Source organism: Styela clava, chromosome 2 (assembly GCF_964204865.1).
Source record: "Styela clava chromosome 2, kaStyClav1.hap1.2, whole genome shotgun sequence".
Classification (NCBI taxonomy): domain Eukaryota; kingdom Metazoa; phylum Chordata; class Ascidiacea; order Stolidobranchia; family Styelidae; genus Styela; species Styela clava.
Genome location: NC_135251.1, coordinates 21124102 through 21146454, shown reverse-complemented (window position 1 = coordinate 21146454; position 22353 = coordinate 21124102). Strand labels below are relative to the sequence as shown.

Genomic DNA, 22353 nt, shown 5'->3' with positions numbered 1-22353 from the left:
TCGATGCTTGAACGCAGTATAGAGAAAATTACCGTTTGTTAGCTAAAATTTGTATTTTTGACTGGAATTGATCGTATCTCTGGCGTGTATGATTTTCATGCTATCAGGAATGGCCGACAGCATTTACCGAAGCTAAATTTCTTCTAAATGTATATAAACGAGAAAAGCAACCTAATCCTGCGTTTCGTCGATTCTTCAAACAATTTTAAGAAATTCGACACACATTGGTGTTCTGTGACCGGAACGTTGCGTTTACGTAAAACGTGACGCAAAGATAAATTAACAACAAAAACACGCAGTTCAATTTCCGCTAACGTTGTCGTCACGTTCCGGTTTTAAATAATATTTGTTTAAAATTATATTTATATTCACAGAAAATGATTTACAACTTCATTTCAACGCAATCATAATTTTAGAAAGAGTTTATGACTTTATTTTAAAAGGTGTTTGGTACTGTGTTAAGATCTATTTCAAATAAATAAACAAAAAGTATTTTGAAATATATTTCCTTGATCGAGTATGGGTCTTAGATGAAACCTATTTCTAAATCGTGGTTTATCTTTAGCCCATGTTCGGCCAGTGATATATAAAATGAATAACCTATCAATCCATCTGTCGGCGACTATTTCGTACAAGCGAGTGAGGAATGGTGCCAAAAATTGACATTTTCTCACGCCTCGCAGTGTCAGTTGCTTATTATTATATTGCTTTATTGTCAGCTTTACAAACGATCGAGATCTCTCACGGGGGACTGACTGAAGAGACAACCGCCATCGTTGGCGACCCGAATTCGCTACCTGTGGCGAGAAGCATGTGGGAAAAAGCGTCAATTATTCTCCCCCGATGTTGTATATAATAACCATAATCAGTGTAACTAAGGAGTTTATTGTTTAAAATGTGCTACAGTGTAATCGTTTTATGATATTTACCTGATTAATATAATTTTAGACATATTGCAAAATAACAAGAAACGAGATATTTTAGTTCTACGAGAGGTCTGAAGTTCACTACACAATATGATAGTACCCTCTATAATTTCATTATATGTTTATTCGAAAAATTGTCCTGTATCACACTCACTGCTGAAAAATGGCAAGCAATTTTCGTAAAATTTCACCGATGTTAGAAGAGTACCCTATCCATAGATCGGTAAATCCAAATTTCCTCCATTTATTTAATATGGTCAACTTTGTGAGACGAGTTGGCGCCTTTGTGTGACGTGACATCTCGTAGATGCCACACGAACTGCACCCAATATATTCGGTTACTGAGCAATAATATGATTACTGATAAATTTTAAAAGGTTCTGAAATTTATATTTAATTCTCCATTGATGCATTTATACAAGTGTAAGGGTAAAAGCATTTGATTAATTAATAAAGCACATTCCCGAACTTGTATCTAATATTAAGAATGTTATACAAAATTTAAAGTGGGATCCGCCTACTAATATGCCCAGCAGTCAATCACTTACAATTTGAGTTTAAACAATATAATAATTTTTAACAAAGCTTGTCTCAATTTTCAACAACATTTTAGTAATATTACAATCGTTGAATATTTTAATACATAAAACCAAAAACCAGCGACATATAGTATCCCTCAAACATTATGCTAATTTTGGAAATTATTTCGCAATGTAGCAGATACACACACATAGTGGTATTGTGTTAGTCCATGTGCGACCAAGAACAATCAATGGATGAGACTATACTTTACAGGGGTCCATGTTTTTTAAATGCTTCATGATCAACAATAGGAAATTTCCATTTCCAAACAGTAGGGAGAAAAGACACACGCTCGCTTTCTTTGTGAAGCTCAAAAACAACAACATCGTGTTCGCTTCATTAATTCAAGTGTCATCAGATAATTAAGCAAGTCACTTATGTTTATGTTTAAATCATCATTCGTCATCAACGTTTCAAATTTAATTTCTTAATCTCCCACTTAGTAAACTTTCATTTCCTACCTTTGCCAAACATTGTCAACAAATCATATGATATAGTAGTAAGTAGACTATGACTGATTTGTGAGACGTAAAACAAGTTCCTCGTATGACTGGTTGGCCCAACACATTATTTCACCTAAATATCAACTTTAATTTAGTTAAAATATTCAACTATTTCAATTTCAAACTCTTTTTAATAGATGATAAACAACGTTTTTGTTTGATTATGTATGCTATACTTATACTAGTTAAGAAAATGATTTGAAGCTAGCCTTTCCTTTTCTTTATCACATGGGGCGACAACAAACACAAATCGATACATTAACGTGGCGGCAAACTCATTATAAATTCAACATATAAGTCATTAATTTCATTTTGTAGCAAATATTTTGCGATGTAATATTGAAGAACGTAAACAAATGTGGTTTGTTTTCGAAACAAAAATATATAAAAAGTGGTGGAGAAATCTCATTTCTCTTTCTTGGCGAAAAAACAAGACAAATTTGTTGATTTCACACCAGCCAGAACAAAGACAAAACAAACGTGCAATTGTTACGAAATACACCAATGATTTCTTACGATCTAACCACGCGACGATCACAATACAATTCGACACCCATTTAGGGTCCATTTCTCTCTTTAGTAAGAAATCAACAATTTAGCGTGATTATGACGTCATTGTACCTTAGTTTACCCAAGACTTAAAATCAAAGATATTCGGTTGCATGTGATTCGTCTTCGGCTGTATACGATTTCTTGAGAACATATGAGGTATTTTCTATTCAGGGGCGTGACAAATAAACTGGAATAAGAATTAAGGATAGATTTATAGTGACGTAACAAATGATATTACTGAACTGTGCATTGTTGATTGTTTACGACGATTTTTGTGAGAAAACGTTTTTGTAATTATGTGAACTGGTGGGAGGTCCACCCTTGCGGTTTCCAAAGTAATACGGGATACTGCCTCAATTGAAAATGACTCAGTTAAAATCATATGAGCCATAAGGCCATTGCAAGTTAAAGAAGATAACTTAACAGTACTGTATAGTTTTTCACTGAACTGAATCGACTTGGTGGTACAATTGTGTTTGGTCGAGCGTTCATCCTGGTGGATTAATAACAACGATTTGTTATTTCCTCAATAAACTCTGGTTATCGGATTAAATTTTGATATTAGTTCGTGGGAAGGGAACCTAACTTGTATTGAACCGCAGCGGGATGTCTTGAACTTAAATGAATGAATAAAATAGACGTCTAGCGCATAGTACATATGGCCATCATAATCAGTGGAATTTCCTGAATATTTTCTAAAGCAAATACTTGAATTTTATAATAACATATTGTACATATGCCATAGACATACACAGGAAACTTGCATATGGATTGTGTAATGCGTTACTTCAGATCATTAACAAAAATTCGTTTCGTACTGTTGACGAAATTTAGCTTTCGAAGAAATAGAATGGATTCCAGAATAAATATTCACATCTTTTTGTCTAGTTTATATTGATCAAAATTTTTTAGTGTTATCTCAGAAAACCGATCTTTTTCCTGTTAGAACTGAAGATTTTTAAAGTACCTTGGTTGTTTTTATCAAATAATATACAACTTACATTGTTAATTTTTATCAAGGCGCATTATAAATATTTTTCTTCCGACGCGGGACCTAAATCGGTCGCGAACTGGTATACTCTATGCATTTGTTATGCGGGCCCATTGTGATTGTTTCTTAAAGTCGTTCGTGAGTGGTTTTCATGGTGGATGCCAATTGCATGTCTAGTGTCGCTGAGAGTCACAAATGTACTTCTGTCTTGATAATCACCTGATGTATGCTCTAACCTTGTAAAATTGTAAAACGTGTAATTACCAGAAACAACATTTATGATTCTAAACAACGCTATTTGAATTCCCTAACAGCGAGAATTCGGAAGAGCTTAATAGTGATTTTGGTTTGGCTTGAGATTGGTTTCCTAAGCTACAATATTATGTTAGGTCCGCAAAAGGTTTGTGTCGTTCACAATCGTTTTTACTCTAGTTTTGTCACACTTATTGTTTGCTATCGAAGCGTATATTCACCAAAAAAAATTCCCAATTCGCGTCTTCGAATGTAGAAGAAAAAATTATAGCCGTATGACAGCATTTCAATCTTTACGCTCTTTTTTTATTACTACTTTATATTATATGTTAAAAAAGATTATACTACACGTACTGTCGAATAAATACAATTGGTGTTAAATTTAGAATTAGCGATACAATTTACGAGCCCATGCTCGGTTTGTATGCTTCTCGTTCGTTAAAACTCCAGCGATGCTTCTATTTTCTCCATCAATGAACATTAACGCGAATATAATAAGTCATTGAACGCCATTGTTCATTTGAACTAAAAAGTAGTAATGTCGCTATTTGGAATACTTTCCCATGGATGCAAATAGGGTTGAACATTGATAATATAATAACGCGGTTTCCGCTTTCACTTGTACTATGACAACTACATTCGCTTGAGTTGTAGTGTAAAACACTTGGTTGTTCATAATTTGGTTTCCCCAAAGCTGACCAGAAAACGTAATACAGATTCCAAAAAACACACGACATTCAAATGCGTCTGGTAGCCCATTTCATAGTTTTATTACAACACACAACTAGAGTTTGATGAAGCAATTTTCAACAAGTTAGAAATTCCAATTTTTTAGGTAAACGTGTCGACATGGTCTTTGGTTAAATTAAGGTTTTTGAAAATAAGATTCAAATAATTTACGCTTTCATTTCAATATTACAGTCGTTTTGAAGTGACGAAACCAACATCCAATATGACAAAACGGCACCGAATATACTATTTGATCCAAGAGTCATGCTGCATATTAACACAAATGATTAATCTTGCGCAATCCCACTGATTAGTATTAGAAATAAAGCAAAAAGTCCCCTTGAGTTCCAGTTAAAAGATAATATTGCGCCACTCGCTCACAACTCACACCGAGTACATGTCAAACAAAAACAGTGATCAGCGCCCCCTTATAAGGTAATCTTTTTTGTGATATCTAAGAAATAACAAACTTGGTCAATAATTCACATAACATCGTAACAAAATTAGTTTTCATTCAGTAATACACTCCTATCCATGTACAAAGTGTAATCCTTACGTCATCTTTGATTTTTAATTAGATTAATTAATAGAACAAATCGATTCATCATGCGAACTCAGTCCGTGAAAATTGTAACTAATTCAAAAACGGAAAACATCTGTTAACATGGCGTACAACATGTTTTTCAAGCGACATCAAAGGCAGAGTCTAATCACGCCCTTTCGTGTTCTTCACAAAGATGTAATATTTTGCGCGATTCACACATATTTCATACTCACTAGGAATGGAAATAAGTAAGATTGCTTTCGTTGACATAAGTTATGATTTCAGTTAGGTCAGACGTAAAAGAATGTGTTGTAATGATGAACGAGGAACCCAAGTCATTTTCTACCTCTGTAACGCACAATTTTACCATCATAATACGCTTCAATGACTTCAATTACAGGTTGTCGTGAGGCAAGGTCAAATGACTGGAAGCCTCGTGATGCTCCACAATCGTAACAGTGACATACGGTATTACGTACATGTTATGATTAACTCATGTTTCTCCATGAACTTGCTTAACAAATCAATTTCTGTTAGTTAGCATACGATTTCTTAAAACACTGGCGAATGTCATTTGTATTCCTGTTCATGAAATTATTAAGCCTTGCTCGATAATCTCGTATTGGTTATTAAACGTCCGTAGCCACGTTGTAATCGATATATCGTTCAGCGGTATTGATCGGACTTATTTATGAATAGCAATAGCTGATGCTTGAAATGCAATTTATCGATTGCGTTCAGGAGGCTGGTATTTTTAAATCTTGATGGATTGCTAAGCAATTTCTGACGACAACTAGAAATTGATGTGAATTGAATAAAAAATCAATCCGGCTCCCGATATATTAGCACCATCTAAAGCCTTTATACCAACGAGTAACTAACTCACCGAAGAGTTTTATGATTTCGAATTTTCACTTCGTTACGAAATAACTCGACCTTTTCAATACAAGTAACCATAGAGGTGGATGGGCCTCCTATATGTAGCAAGCCATGCGGGCATCTGCATGGAATCCCCCAGTTTTTGTGCTACCTTACAACGTTCTGTACCTATAACCCTCTCATTAGCCGCACTTTTCATATAAGATATACATAAATATTTCATTTGTTTTTGTTTATTTGTTTGTAAGATTGCTATCAGCAGAATTAAAGTACTTACGAAAAAAAGATTGCATTGGGCGTACTAGTAGAATGCCACAGAATAACAAAGAGAAATAATAATGATAATGACAGAAGAACAACGCAAAAACAATAATGTTGAAGAAAAAAACAAAGATAAATAACTTAGTGCCTCGTAACATTATGACATCATCATTGCAGTGAAGTACATTTCGCTACATGGTAAAAAGGACTTGTATGTGAAATTTTACATTTGGTCCCTGTGGCACTCATCCAGCAGAAAGGCTATAAAATGATAACTGAACATGCTGGGATGAAAAAGCATATGCAGTACTATAACACAGTGTAACGTCTAGGCTCGCCGGACGTCGCCCAACTTACCAGCATTGGGCTTAATATTATATATTATTTTATTTATACACAGAGTTGTCAACGCCATAAAACACGTGATTGAATTCTTAATCAACCGTAACATTTTCTGATTACCAAATTATAACATTTCAAAGTGGTAAATGAAACGTTACCCTAAAAGTTTATAGCCCTAAAATAAATCTTACGGGGAATTGACCGAATTGCCAACTTTAATAACATAAATTACGGTCCATAGTCTGAATACAGTACAGACAGACAAAATATACCACAGTGTAAATGCATATTAATGATAATATACACAGGCAAATTGCGATGGTTATACAATCAACTTCGTCCGACCACGGCCTTTCACTAGAGCAGCAAAAACAAATCAACAAGGACGACATAGACAACTTTTATCAAGCTTGGTCTATAGAAAATGGTCAAATTACATGGGTGATAAAAGTTCTCATAACAAATTTTCAATCATTTAAGGAAAAAATAATAAATTGCGAACATATGGTCGGAAACTGTTAATAATAACAAATGAGAGTTCTTGCTCACTTAGAAAGTTCGGTTGTTTTAGAAACTACCGTACAGCATAAAATAGCTCACTTATCTATTCTGTAAATTGGTGCTGTTCGGCACCGGCGCTTTTAGCGCTCAAAAACTGAACACAGACACAACCGCCCTAGCGTGTTGTGTTTTCACAGTCTTCGGTGTCAGTTCACGCCATGCAGCAGTATTTTTTCCACCATGCTACAGAAATACGACGCATTTCTTTGGCTTTACGCTGAGCTTTTTCGCGGCTTCCGCCGTGCAAAAATGAACGACTTTTCTTCGCGTTTTTGCGTAAAGTCCGTTCGTGACGTTCCATAGCTTCAACAATTGATGTGTCGAAAACTTCTTTCAAGTTCTTTTGCGTAAGTGCGGAACATTCGACGTAACGTACGGCTCCAATATCGTGGGCAAGTTGTTGGATCTCTTCCTCCGATACTGGCTTTTCACTGAAGCGCGCCAGGTCGATCAAGACGTCAACGCTGCTACGTAAATCGCTTTGTGTGCCAACCAAAACAACTGGAGTTTTGGGGTGGTGACGTTTGATCTCCGACCACCATTTTTCTCGGATATTGTGAAATGATGTTGGTCGAACCACGCTGAAGCAAACGATGAAAACATCGGTTCCGGCATAACACAGTGGCCTCAAATGATCGAATTCGTCCTGCAAAAAGATTAAAAAAAAACTGATCAGCAAAGAGTAAAAGGTTCATAACAAACAAAATGCCTACAGCAATAAAATTCGTCAAGCATAAACGTAAGAGCTGATTCTCAGTAAGTAGACTTCAGCAACAGCCATATATAGATGTGTGTGTTTCATTAAATTTACGCGATGTCAGAAAGTACCTGTTACGTATAGGTCATAAACGAATTTAATTACACCTGCGATCCTTTACCACAATAATTGCATCGTGTGAAACTGGCAACGTAAACCAAGTGACATGATGTTTTGTTCATCAAATCCAATCCTAGCTGACGAAAGCATGAAAGGTCACATGTCGTGTTGTTATTCTTTGACAACCCGTGAATAACAGTGCGAAGTTACCTTCGAACGAAAGTGCGAAAACCGTGTGTCGAAAATTACCAGCTGGGGTACAAATTGAAAACTAGAACGATTCGATAACTCGATCTATATACCGTTTCAACCAGATACTACGTAATAATACACGGACAATGTGATATCGTTAGATCGTTGCACTACTTCTAACAAAACGATTGAACTAATACATTTCTAAACAACAATTACGATAGCTATAAACAATCATATCGGATAGAGAAAAAGCAAACCATCTATTATGTTATCGTATACCAGATGAACTGACGAATATTTTGAAACACAACTATCACATGCTGATGGTCGGCGATTCTTAAAATTTATGATAAATACCGTTATTGAAGGCGAAGCTGAATAAAGCACTGAAGTCATCCGCAGTATTGAACGTGTAAGATTATAAAAGCGTAATATGATAAAATAAATCAGCTGAAGCCTCTTAGGAAACACGGTGGTGATTATATTCATTACGGCGCTCATTGCCCCCTTTGATGAGCTCTGGCTGCTAAATGGTTATCAGCTCGGCTTGCGCATTCAAAACATCGGTTTTAAATTGGTTTTCGAGCATAATACCACTGCTTATTATTACATCAAATTAAGTTCTATATTCATCATCCAAACAAGCAATTGGTGTTCGAGCGGATCAAATCGAGCGGGAGAATTGCTCGGGGCGGTATAATTACCTAAACGGAAGGAGGTGCATCGAAAATTATCTTGAACAAAGAGACAATTTATGATCTTTAAACACAGCTTACATCTCCTCGCGTTGCCATTATAAACCCATAATTTCGATTTCAAACCTTGGAGTAAAGGTAGCTATAAACTCGACTTTGCCCCGTTTTCAAAATTATGAATGACCCGAAAGCTATTAATCAGATAACAGGTCACAATTTATTCCCTTTTCAAAACCTTTCAAATTACGTAGCAAGGAAATTAAAGCGACGTATAGGAAGGGCGTATATGACTGTGACTCCAATACAAAGGATTCAAAGCTATCGGTCCCAATATCCGAGAAATGTAAATAAAGTAACTTCGATTTGGCGGCTCATCAATAAAATCCCGGTCATGTTTGTTCTTTTGTTAAAAGCGAGTTTACATTACCACCTGAGCGTAAAGTTGATGAAAGAAACGATCGGAAGTATATATCATAAGTACAAAGGTTGAGTTGGGCGAATGTTAACACAAGATCAAATCTTTTTCAATTCAATATGACTACTGATATATTGATAACTATCAGAGTATCACATCCATGGCCTATGTAAAACCGCGACTGAAAAATTGTTTATTATGCCACCATACTTGTCCAGTTGGATTTCTTGACAACAATTGACAATAGGTACAGGTATAATATTCAAGGTGAATGAACCACAATGTTGACACTTAGACGCCTGGTTTTGTGTGTCTTGGTCTTATTATTTGGTTAACTAATTCATACTCAGTTTCACAATAATACAGACATATCCTGGACCGTAGACTTAGACTGACAATACGTGATTCTAATGCTCCAAGTTATTATTAAACACAATCAAATCATAAAATAAAATAAACTTTGTATACGCCGTAATTGCATTGTAAATCTACCGGACTAAGTTACCTACTAAATAGAGCCCTAATCCAACGTGATAACTTCTGTGAAGTGCTAGGATTTATGAGGTGATATTAGAATATTAAATCTTTTATTAATATATCAAGCCATCTGGGAAAGGAGGTCGAAGTAGAAGTTTTGAAGCCATAATCCTAATGTGTAATAACATTCATTGCTCGTCAATCACAACCCCCAGCTGCAAAGGGTGAGCGATATTGCATTTGAATAATTTTGTCAGGCGTTTCAAGTGTGTTCAAATACATTTCTGGTGTTAAATTAGTTGGGCAATTTGATTGAATCATCGTTGCAATTTTATACAGTATACATTGACCGAATAGCTATAGTTACGCGACATTTTTCTAAAAGCGAGATTGTACGGAGCCATTTATGGCAACTGCTAAATTATTAAAAATAAGGAATGAAGACATCCTAATATGGGCTGATGTTTTCGCGATGTAAGGACAAAACACAGACGATGCCCGACGTGTCGGCCACCAAATTTAAACAAAAGTACTTCTACATAAATATACGTTCGGAAAGGAAAGGCATGCCGATGTGAGTGCCAGTCCATTAACTATCAATCGACAACCGTGCGGTAAAATCGTCAAGCACTGCCGAAAAGCTCCCATGGGTATAAGTGCTATAAAACAATTTTAAAACGGGAATCGTTTAACGTTCAACAGTTGAAAATCCATATTCGGCAAGCTCAATGCTAATCTTAAAATTTACCTTACAACCAATTGATAAAAGTTGAGAAATATATTCTCAACATTTTTTTTCGAAGTGCGTTATTGTACGCCAGTATTTCATTGATCATGAAGCGAAATTTTTTAATGGACCTATTGCTTACGGAGTGTGTTGGAGACAATGGCAAAGTATATCAACCGATGCTATATCAACCATTTCAGTGAAGCGAAATATGTCGACATTTTCTTCTGGTCGAGCGATTCCAAAATCCGCTTTCGGTCTATTGCCCCGAATAATAAGCACAGTTGCGCTCAATTTCAACCGAGTTAATGAATACCAAAATTGACATTTGCTGAAGGCGACCACAGAGCGATGGAAAAATTCGCGTTTAATTTTATTGAAAAATTTTGCGTCAACTTTCAAAGATATATCATTCAGTCGGATAAGACCTGATGATTGCGAAATTGAATGAAATACACACGTTTTAGTCTAACTACAAAACAATAAATAAAAATTTTGATTACTTACTTGACCAGCTGTGTCGCACAGTTGAAGTCGGACGGGGTTTTCGTTAACTTGAATTCGAACTGCAAATATAAAAATGTGGACTTATTTATATGTATCAAAATATTTTTCTGTCAGCTACAGAATTACAAATTTCTCCAATGCTATGATTTACTAAAAACATTATAGATGCTCACCAGAATAATTATCAAAAGCTGTTGGAATATATTCAGTAGGATATCCGTTTGTGGTATAACTGACGACAAGGCTTGTTTTTCCTACTGCACCATCTCCAAGTAAAACACATTTTAATCTCGTTTCGCGATTGAATTCGTTTTTTTCAGAGTTTGGAATAACATCAGGTGATGAGGCCGGTAACTCCTTGTATTGACTGCCGAATCGAGTGTGTGCTTCTGGCGCCATTTCACTAGTTTTTCGTAGTACTTGTTTACAGCTGTTGCGATTAACGTCGGTATATGAAGTATTATCCAACGATGTAGGACGGCTTACAGTTGCGTTGGATATTCTGTCAATTGCCTTAAACATGTATGAAACGCTTAGTTTCTTAGGAAAAGCATAGGCAAGTCACTTGCTTTTTATTAGTCTTATATTTATGTCTGCAACAAAAATGCATTTGATTATTTAAAATCAAAATCAAATGATATATGCGATAGTTAACATATAAATTTATTTCCAATCTGAGTTCTCTTTCTGTGTTGTAGACCAGCTGCACTGCATATACTGATATATAAATATTATTCTGCAAATCCGCTGAAACACGAACACCTTCCACCTCTCCACACGGCGACCCACAAACTCAACTGCAATTTGCGGCTTCGCGCAGCGAATATAACAGACGGAGAAAAAAGGTCGCCGAACGCGGTTTATCTCACTCGAACCGCTCGCAGCGGCCTCTCTCTTTTATTGCGAGGCTTCTTTTGTTCGTTGCTCACAGAAAAAATATAATAGAGAGCTGCACGGGCACCGTTCAAACAGTATTTTAAAAGCTGTTATCTAATTTATCGGATTCGGCAATTACCTATTCCACTTTTAAAGCGTTTCCCAAACAGATAAGTTTTGATTTGCGCGAGTTATATCAGTGGAAATTAAATTTATCACTATTTTAAATGAATACGTTCGAAAAGTAAACAGTGAGCACTCAGTAGGCAGAAGCAATGATGCCTGATTGTATTTCACAATACCTTGGTAATATCCAGATATCACGTGATCACCTTGAAATCATGCTCGCCACTTTGGGCATCCATGTTTACCAATAGACAACATTGGAGAATTTATTAAACTAATGTGGCGAAATATTTTACAAACGTATTTATTTTTTGATATTACAGAAAAGAAATATTCGCATTCTCAGGCCATGCGTGCAGTTTTTCGCCCTAAACCTGCTATCCTTGGCATGCTGACAATTGAATATATATATAAAAAAAAAACTAATAGAGTGAATGCCGATACTCGAAAGTTTGTTTAAGCAATACACAAAACAGTTTATTCGTTGCTTAAGTTTATTCATATAAACAATAAATAAAAAGGAATAATAATGTTCCATAATTAATTCAATAACGGAGAAAATTTAACTTTAATATTTAAAACATCAATGAAATTACTCGTGGCGACTTGAGATAGGCATAGTGAGTTTGGATACTGTCTACAAGATTGTATTTCAGTCGCATGCTCTATCTATTACTATTTCAATTAAGTGTTTGTATAATCAGGAACTGGAATACTTTGTTGTATGAGAGATCTATTTTAAATAAAATAACCAAATTGATTTTGCATTTGACAATGTGCAATAAGCCAAAATTCCTATACAGTCGTTTCCGGCTTTAAGCATATCAGACACAACACATGAACGATTCTTTTCACACCGCTACCTGGAAAGGTAAACTCAGGTAATTACCGATCGTGATTATCTCACTTGAAGCAATCCATTCCCAAACTATGGGATCAACGACGGGCCCATTACCGGACAATTATCATAAACAATATGCCCTTTATATTTATTTTTTAAATGATAGATTACCTACGGAACAATAGCCGGGTCTAAAAGTGCGTCCAATGGAAACAGTGAATTCTCTACGGTACTGGAACGATTCGCCTATTAAAATATGTATAATCCGATTAGCTGTGTATGTTTGTTTAAAAGAAAAATAAGTAACAATAACGTCTCCAACCTGGGAAAGCTCTACGCCATACACCGCTTACAAAAACTGCTCTATATCGGTCTCCAGTGTGCGCTAATCTCGCTTGATGAGTTGAGAGAATATTTTGTTATACTTTGTCTCTCTATCACCACCTTGAAGTTACGATAATTTAACAAATTCGACATTAGAAATAAACCCAAAACACGCACCAAGATTTCATTGCAAATCGAGTGGAACTTTTGATATGTTCACGTTTCACCATTTATTTAAGTAGTACTTCTAATATACATTAGAAGACAATAGATAGAATTAAATAATGTTGTGCTTCGGTATGGATCATGATTCAGAAGAAACCAAACTTAATGGGGCTAACTCGTTGCAGAGATTGAAACTACATTTGGACGTTAGCCACAAATAATTTAAGGTTTATTTGAAGTACCCGGCGGATGTATTTTAGGGTGACCGTACATTTGAACCCATGTACATTTGAACCCATGCGTATATCCACGGGTTCAATCTATATGCGGGTGCTAAAACCCATGGGTTAGGGTTAGTATGGGTTTAACTATCCGTGAAACAAAAAAAATTCCATAGGTGCAATAGCATACAGGTGCAATTGTCATGGGTTCAAATGTACGTGGGTTCAAATGTAATGGAACCGTATTTTAGTGCTTCCCCCTTCATCTTGTTCTATATACATATAAAGATTTCCAGCGGTCATTGTACGACTCATATCAGTCCGACAACATAAACTTATATCAACTGTATTTATTTCTTCGATACCCTCTTATTCTATATTTTTATTTTTAATGTGTACTTCTTGAAACAAAATAATGTTGCATCTGGCTTTAAAATGCGAAGGTTTCCTGATGCAAGCACAATGATTTTCCTTATTTCATAATTTTGAAAATTTTGACTCTTTGTCACCACCTAACGATCAAATGAAGAAATTTATTGAACACTCGATCACTGGCCTAATTGACCTATCAAACATGTAAATTTAACATGTAAGACAATGGTGACTAAAATTTTATTGTTAATACCTTGGTGCAATTATTATTAAAGTTTCTCAAATTTCGGGTATTTTATAAGACACAAAGCTTATCCCACTATCAAAATCAATACTCTGTTCAATCAATACTCTCGCAGCTACATAGATATATAATGGAAAGTGTTTGACTAGTGGAGTTCCGTACATTAGGATTATTCTTTAATACCCACGGCAGAATGCATTTAGATTGATATAGTTACGTTTAAAAATATTTCTTAATACAGATTATAATTAATGGCCACTTGTTATTATATTCAACAGACATCATAACATAACAACTTTCGAGAGTTCATCTGGGAATTTTCCAGAGACCAGATACATACTGAGAATGATTTATTATTTCAGATCATTAAACTTCAACAATTTACAGGTTTCCAGAAGTCATTAATACGTACAGCAAAGTGCGTAATTTCCTTAGTTAATCTCCACTAATCGCATTAACTAAATACGCTACTATTTTGTTACTGTTTTTGATTGTTATTGGAGCAGCATCTGCGGAGTAACGTAAACGAGAGTTATTTCAAAGCGATTAAGGTTCTATGAGTTCTTGACGAGTTTCCCAGAACTGATGTTACCTGATTAAAATGTTGCTCAACAGAAATGGAAAAAACGTCATATCACTTATTCTTTGAATTGTTCACCAATAGCAGTTGGTGAAGCGAAAAAAATTCATGACAGCGTAACGATAGTTGTGCTAAAGATGAACAAATCTTTATATATTCCGCAAGGTTGCAAATCTGTGATTTCTCACCTGCCATGATCTCGATCTCTGGAATCAATACTTACAAATAGAAGTGCTAAAAATATATTTATCGGCAACAAGTAAAAGGATTTTTATGTAATCATCAAGTTCACAATTTCTTGGAAAAATAACTTGGGCAAAGTATTTGCAGTGATTTATCAATGAAATATTTAATGTAAAACAGTCTGATTTGTCATTAGACGAAAACTGATCAAAAATTGTCACAGAAAATGTAACAGAATTCCGTGACATATAAAGGATATATATTTTAATGCTTCCATAATTAATTATATTGTTTACGAAAGATCTAATAATTATCTCATTTTTGTACAGATGTTTGAAGATTAATGATTTTATGACGAATATAGAAACCAATCTAACAAATTCTGATTTATTAACAATATGCGAAAGAATGATTATTCTTCATGCGTATGCTGAAAAATTAGGTCAAAGGTTTCGCCGGAAGTCGAATTTTTATTATTAATTTAGTTGTTGTTCTATGGTTTCCTAAAATACATTTTATTTTTAACAATTAGATTAAAGTTCAAATCAAAAGAAGTTGCAAAGTATGAAGTGCAGCAAACGACTAACTAATGTCAGTTCTACCAAAAACGCAAAAAAGATTTTCAAAATTGACATCGTTTAACGCTTTCGTTTCAATACCACAAATTGATAAAATCTCATTCCTGTTTGGTAGGAATGACGATATATGTATGTACGAGAAATGTGAGAGATAAATCTTGCCATGGCAAAAACAAACGATAAACGCACTGAGAAAATTGCAAAATACAAAACGAATATTACGTTACATTGATTGGTTGCCGCAAAGCATTGCGCGAGATACAAAGCTGCAAATATTTTTTATTCGTAAGATATCAATGAATGAATACCTAACTAATGATTGATTATAAATGAATGCCGCTCATACATAGGAAATAATATTTTTTTTCCTATAAAGTATAATGACCATAATGTCAAATTATCACGACATTAGTTTCGTGTATTATAACTTACCATATTTTCCGCCTTAATGTAAAAAACATGATCAGACGAAATAGCATTTGTCCATTCAAAAAGCGGGTGATTTTTATAAAATAATAAAGCAAAACCAAATTAATTTTTTAGTTGCAAGTGACCTAACATTGCCGTCCACGTAAGCTGATCATTATGTTTATTATATATACATAAAATCTTTTGTAATAATATTAACCAAATTATCAGCGTACTTACTTCGAGATAATTATTTGGCTGGGCCTGTGCAGTACCATCATAAGCAAACTGTAAGCGCTATTTTCCTAAAGTGTGTTGCACTTTGTATACACTTTTGCAGCTTCAATAATCAATATATAATAATTGATCGAACGCGAAAGAACGATATATATTTTCCAATTGTGTAATTAAAAAAATCTCACACGCAATATATGAAAAATTTCAGCGGATCGACAGGTTAAAAATAAACTTTGATAGACATGATAAATCACCTCGATATCTGCAAATGAATATAAGTCGTCCTTTTTCTCATTTCAATTCATTCAAATGTTACTTGCGATAACTCAGGATATGGAATAAGAGAGTATATGAAATATATGTGAGCTTCGTGACTTTGTAACGGTTTCGATCAAAAATAACGCTGGCAAGCTAAGAAAGGAAAATCATACTAATGGTCAGTGGCGTATTCGCGTAAAATGGCGCCCATGGCAAAGTTTAAATATTCGTCCCTCGATCGTTGACTGACAATTTTTAAGGACTGTTTTTAAATTGAGAAAATCATAGGGATGCTTTTAAGTTATTATTTAAGTAAGAATACGAGTTTTAATTTTATTGGAACATTTTACAATCAAAACTTTTCGCCCTTTTGGCGCTCTATCCACACGGCGCCCACGACACGAGCCATGGCTGCCATACCCTCGATACGTTTCTGCAATGGTTTAGTTTGTTCATGAAGTCCGCTTATTCTATGTGAATAAATCTAGCAGTTTATTTTACATTCATGACGCTGCATAAAAATGCCGGTACATGCTTATTCAAATGCTCATGCTCAGCTGTTTAGCAAAATACTGAATTTTGCTGGAAGTAATAATGCAATACCTCAATAAGTGATGTTTTTTTTATTTCATGTCGTACTATTATATAACTTACGGATTAGTTTTAAGCAGCAATATTTGTTCTATTACCCTTTCGTTATTAATAATCTGTTTTGGTTCAATTAAGTTTCATAGTTTAGGAATAACTAAAATACGCCATGGTAACCAAAGAAACCGTGTTGATAGCAAGCCTGACAGTGGCGCTTGTTACCGCGGTGGCCTATATGGCAGTCGCAAATTCTAGCAGAGAAGCATTTGGAAACGGTGTTAAATTTCAATATCTCACCAAAACATTGGCAAAAATGAGTGACGAAACGGAATCCTCTAAAGCGCTCGTAGCTTTCACGAAGTCGGAATTTTTAACTCCAGAAATCCTAAAAGTTGATCAAAATATCTACGTTGCAATAGGATTTGCTCTTGGCAACAGCATTATGATAGAAGGTACTGACTGCACTCGTTATTGTTATGAATGTTTTAGAACAAGGTTTTGTACACTTTTCGATACTTCTTTATAATTATTTTACATACGTCTATACAATTTTATCATTTAATTCAGTCAAAACAAATAATATTTCAGGTGATGACGGCATTATTATTGTTGATACAACGGAGGCTACCACAAGCATGAAAAAAATTTGGACGGAATTTCGTAAAATCACCAACAAGCCGCTCCGAGCAGTTATATACACCCATTTTCACACTGGTCAGTAGTTTAAATTATTGGTCTGAGATTTTTAAATTATAATACAATAATACATATGTGCTATTTCAATAATTAATATTTCTTCAAGATCATAAGGACACACTAGAGACTAGAGAGTGAACGAAACTCAGTCATGCGGGTGCTCTATTTGCATGCATCCTAATTCAAAAACACTCTAGAATTGCGAATAATTCACAAGATAATTGCCCGCACTTCTTTTTTACTAATCTTGAATGTGAAATATATACTCAATTCTGCTATTCAAAAACATGGCGTCTTTAAAACCAAATATGATTGATACAAACATTCGTAATATTTTATCACGCAGTGTATATTTTCCAATCCCATAATAATAATATGTTACAGATCATCACATGGGTACCAGTTATATTCTTGAAGAGGAAAAGAAAGTTCGGCCAAACGCTACCATTGACATTTACGCTCATGAATTGACGAAAATACTAATGTTTGAATTTTGTAAGTGTATCTCTTTGACAAAAATCATTAAACAAGTAAAGAAACTCTCAGGTACTCCGTAGGCTACTCGGTACTTCATGCTCGTATCTCCACAAAGGCTGTAGACTGGGCTCAACACTTGTGACAAAGTTTTACTACAAGTGACCAAGTATTGCCCTGGCGATGATGAAATAAACTATAAAAATTAGTGGTAAAAAATAATGAACACAAAAGAGTCAGACACCTTTGTTTGAAACAGAAAATATTTCCACAATTTACTCGAAGCCTCATTGTAATTTTATTTAAAATTTCAGCTGACACATATGACATCGGTATCACACGTGGATTACGGCAACTGGGATCGATAGTGCCTAAAATTCCTAATGCTCGTACCGGTGCTGGACTTGGACCAGAATTACTTGTTGGCGTAGATACAAATCTTATCATTACCGCACCGACAAAAACCTATTCAAATCGAGCTTCCTATAACGTAGCAGGTGAATCACAATTTTACGTCTTTTTCTAACTTATTGAAACAAGTACGTGAATTTCTATGATAATTAAATCTATTACGGCTCAATAAGTAACCAATAACAATTGATCTCAGGTATTGAATTTGAACTTATCCATACACCCGGAGAGACGAAAGATCAGACTACAGTTTGGATACCGAAAATTGGAGCTGTTCTCCCCGGTGATAACATCTACAAAACTTTTCCTAATATCTATGCTATACGTGGAAGTCCTACTCGCGATGCAAAGATTTGGTATACCAGTTTGGATAAAACAAGGGCGCTCGGTGGAAAGTATCTTATCGGCTCTCATACCAGACCTGTGGAGGGAAAGGAAGAAGTCTACGATACATTGTTGATCTACAGAGATGCTATTAAATACATCCACGACCAAACCTTAAGGCTGATAAACAAAGGGTATTTTCCAGATCAAATTGTCGAGAAAGTACAACTTCCAGAAATGGTTAGAAAACATCCAAATTTACAGGAACATTACGGTTCTGTACCATGGTCTATAAGAGGAGTCTTTGCCAGCTACTTAGGATGGTTTAGCGGGAATCCTATTGATTTGCATCCTATGCCGGCGTCCGATCACGCATCCAGAATGGCGCGTTTGGTATCTTACGCCCAGACTCGAAAGGAATCACCTGGAGAAATCATGCTTCAAGAAGCACAGATATCTCACCAAATTTCTCACAACCATTATACCGCTACAGGAAAACATATTCCAAGTGATGACAAATGGGCACTAGAACTAGCAGACGCTGTCATAGAACTCAATACATTGGACAAGAAGATGACGGATGTTGCGAAAACGATCAAGGTCAGTGCGCTCAGAGCAATAGGTGTTGAACAAATCACGGCGACAGGAAGAAACTATTACCTTACATATGCTCTGGAGGTAGAGAATAACCTATCACTCGTGCGTTCGAAGGAAGCACTTGAAATGGGTATCAAAGATTCTTCCGTCAGCCGAGTTCTCGAAATACTTTGCTCTAAAGTTCGAGGTCTCGAATGTCAGTATCAAAACTACACAATAGGACTTTCATTCACAGATATACAGAAAGACTACGTAGTCAGCCTGCGTAACAGCGTATGTGATGTATTCGAACCACCACCAGAAAGTATCGTCCCCCAAGTTCAACTTTCCACCAAATCGAATGTGTACAAAGGGATTGTTGCAGAAGATCTGCAACTAGATAAAGAAATCGAATTAGGAAATGTGAAAATTGACTATGGAACTATCGATACTTACAAGGAGTTTCTGGAATGTTTTGATCCATTAAATTCCGTTTAACTAAATATGACATATTATATACCTATAGTTGCCAGTTTAATTTTTTGACCCCACGCTTCCAAACGAAAATTCATAACGAATTATTGTTTTATTTTTGTCATTTACTGTGTTACCTTAATGATCAAATAACCCTAACCATTCAAACAATATCTTATCAAATTTTAGATTAGTCTTTTCTTCTACCTACAGCGATTTTGAGTATCGAGATTTAATAATAGTCTTGTTATATAAATATAAATGTCCAATGTTGCTGTATCAAACGGGTACAAAAGCGCCAATTGTACACCTGAAACCCCGAGAACCAGATTGGGGATTTCTCAGTTCCACAACATGTATTCAATATCTGTAAAATAACTATAACTGTAAGATTAGTTGCAAGGGAACAGTGATGTCCATCGTAATTCTAGCGAAATATTTGATCCCCGATTCTAGACGCCCATAGCAACAAATAGTTGCTACATAGACGTCAGTGAATATAGGCTGGAGATAGACATCAAGATTATACGTAAGAGTACATTATTTTAACAAGAATAAGTTCCTATAATAAAACTATTCCCATTTTGAAATTACGCTGGTGACTGGCAAAACAGTGAATGCATAAGAACCTGCATCAAACATAGTACATAGAACTTCCCTTTCTGAGAATTCATCTGAGAAGAGACTGTTAATTTGAGAACAGGCAAACAGAAGTCCTTTTTTGCGATCAACGAACATCTCTATATAACGAAACTAATTTCGAGCATAACATACTTCTTACTTGTTTAAATGATGATGGATGTTCAGGATAGTTGTACGAGCGCGGTCTTGCGTACTCCAATTTAGTGTCCCCAAATACACATAATAAACAAGAGAGCATTGCTCAAATATATGGAAAAAAGGGCCAACGCAAAATGCGATCGCGAAACCGCCACAAGGTATGCAATTTTTAATTTTGATGACGTCATCACACAAAACTTCAAAGTTAAAAGGAATCCCATAGAGCCCACAGAAATTTTTGAAATAAATAAAGTAGTAGCCTTCTAGCGACAACAATAATCTTTAACCACCGAAAATTTCAAAACAATGGACCTTTCCCCGAGCATCGACTTCCTTGTTTACTTCGTGACATTAGCCAATCAGCAAGATGCAAAAAGGGCGTAACAATGCACCCTTTTCGCATCCGCTCAGACACTTTTCTCACTCAGACAGATTTTCAAGCGTGGTCGTAAACATTACCTCGTTTTCGCGTTTTTGAACTCTATTCGTTAGTTTTTAGTTGTGTTTCGGAAACTTAAATATAAATCAGATAATTCAATGATCACTCTGTCTTCCTAGGAGTTTTAATTTAATTGCAGTAATAAAAAATTAGTGTAGAAATAGCTGTGATAGACTAGGCTAAAATTCTTCACCGGTACTTTTAAAATACAGATTGTTGTATGCGATGTTGATTGCAATGGTAAAGTATAGAAAGGATTTTTCGGGGGTCAGAGGTTGAGGAAAGGTTCATTGGTCCAGCAGGTAAATGGAAAGGGATTTTTTTACAACAGGTGAAGAAAAACACGGGGAAAAATAATAACAACAAGATGAAGAAGAAAAATACCACGAAAAAACTAAAAAAACTTCGACAAAACGATTTGTAGGTCCATTTCGTGTCCAATAACGTATTTGTAAGTCCGTAGGAAAATAACTGGCTATTTGAAATCGTTAAAATGGATGTCATGGCTTGTTAAATAGGAGTAGCTGGCATCGCGTAGTTCTTGGGGAATAGAAAGATTATTCGGAAAGGAACTGGTATTTTAAGAAATCGACATTTTACATGAGTGGGTAAATCAAAGCATATATATATGAGTCCGAGGCAACACTTGGACAATGGGTGCCATTTTGAATCAATTGTTTTCGGTCATGTATCACAGGCTCTCATGGGAATTTCGCACGCACTCATTGAAACATCCCAATATTTCACCAATTTATATATATATTTTACATTGAAGGATTAAGAAAATCGCGTTTTCAAGGAGGAATATTAGCCGAACACATTGATATCATAAAATGTTTGCCAAAGTACGTGTAGGCCTATAATGCATTTAATTGTCACTAAAGAGTTGCTGGATTGTATCCGAAGTAAGATTTGACCATTCTATGATGTCACAGATGGGAAATGATCTTTATCCGGAGAAACCTCATTTCGATGGCCGTTTCCTTATTCAAGTCGACAGCTTTTGACTGTCAATCGTCAACCAAAAACGTACAACTATTGAGTCCAAAGATGTGCTTGACCAGTAATTCTTAAAGTGGGCGATATCGAGGGGAGTGGCAAAGGGATAAAACAGGTAGCCTACCATCTCCTCTGGGGTGACAAGTTGACAATCAGCTTAATAGGAAGCAAAGCTCTATTTGACACGAAAACGAACTACTTGATCCGTCAAAAGTACTTTCCAG

General features: G+C 35.4%; 2 protein-coding genes across 2 annotated transcripts; one reads left to right on the top strand and one right to left on the bottom strand.

Annotated features, from left to right (window-relative positions):
* Nucleotides 1-6175: 6175 nt before the first annotated feature.
* Nucleotides 6176-11718, bottom strand: LOC120336565 (cdc42 homolog). The gene is made up of 3 exons (XM_039404264.2): nucleotides 11129-11718; nucleotides 10956-11014; nucleotides 6176-7768 (listed from the first exon to the last, which is right to left on the bottom strand). Exons 1-3 carry the CDS (start codon nucleotides 11475-11477, stop codon nucleotides 7274-7276), a joined length of 903 nt encoding a protein of 300 aa, XP_039260198.2. The 5' UTR covers nucleotides 11478-11718; the 3' UTR covers nucleotides 6176-7273.
* A 5365-nt stretch (nucleotides 11719-17083) lies between these two features.
* Nucleotides 17084-20557, top strand: LOC120336546 (linear primary-alkylsulfatase-like). Its single transcript, XM_039404243.2, has 5 exons — nucleotides 17084-17408; nucleotides 17545-17670; nucleotides 18037-18147; nucleotides 18441-18623; nucleotides 18734-20557. Exons 1-5 carry the CDS (start codon nucleotides 17126-17128, stop codon nucleotides 19933-19935), a joined length of 1905 nt encoding a protein of 634 aa, XP_039260177.2. The 5' UTR covers nucleotides 17084-17125; the 3' UTR covers nucleotides 19936-20557.
* Nucleotides 20558-22353: the final 1796 nt, after the last annotated feature.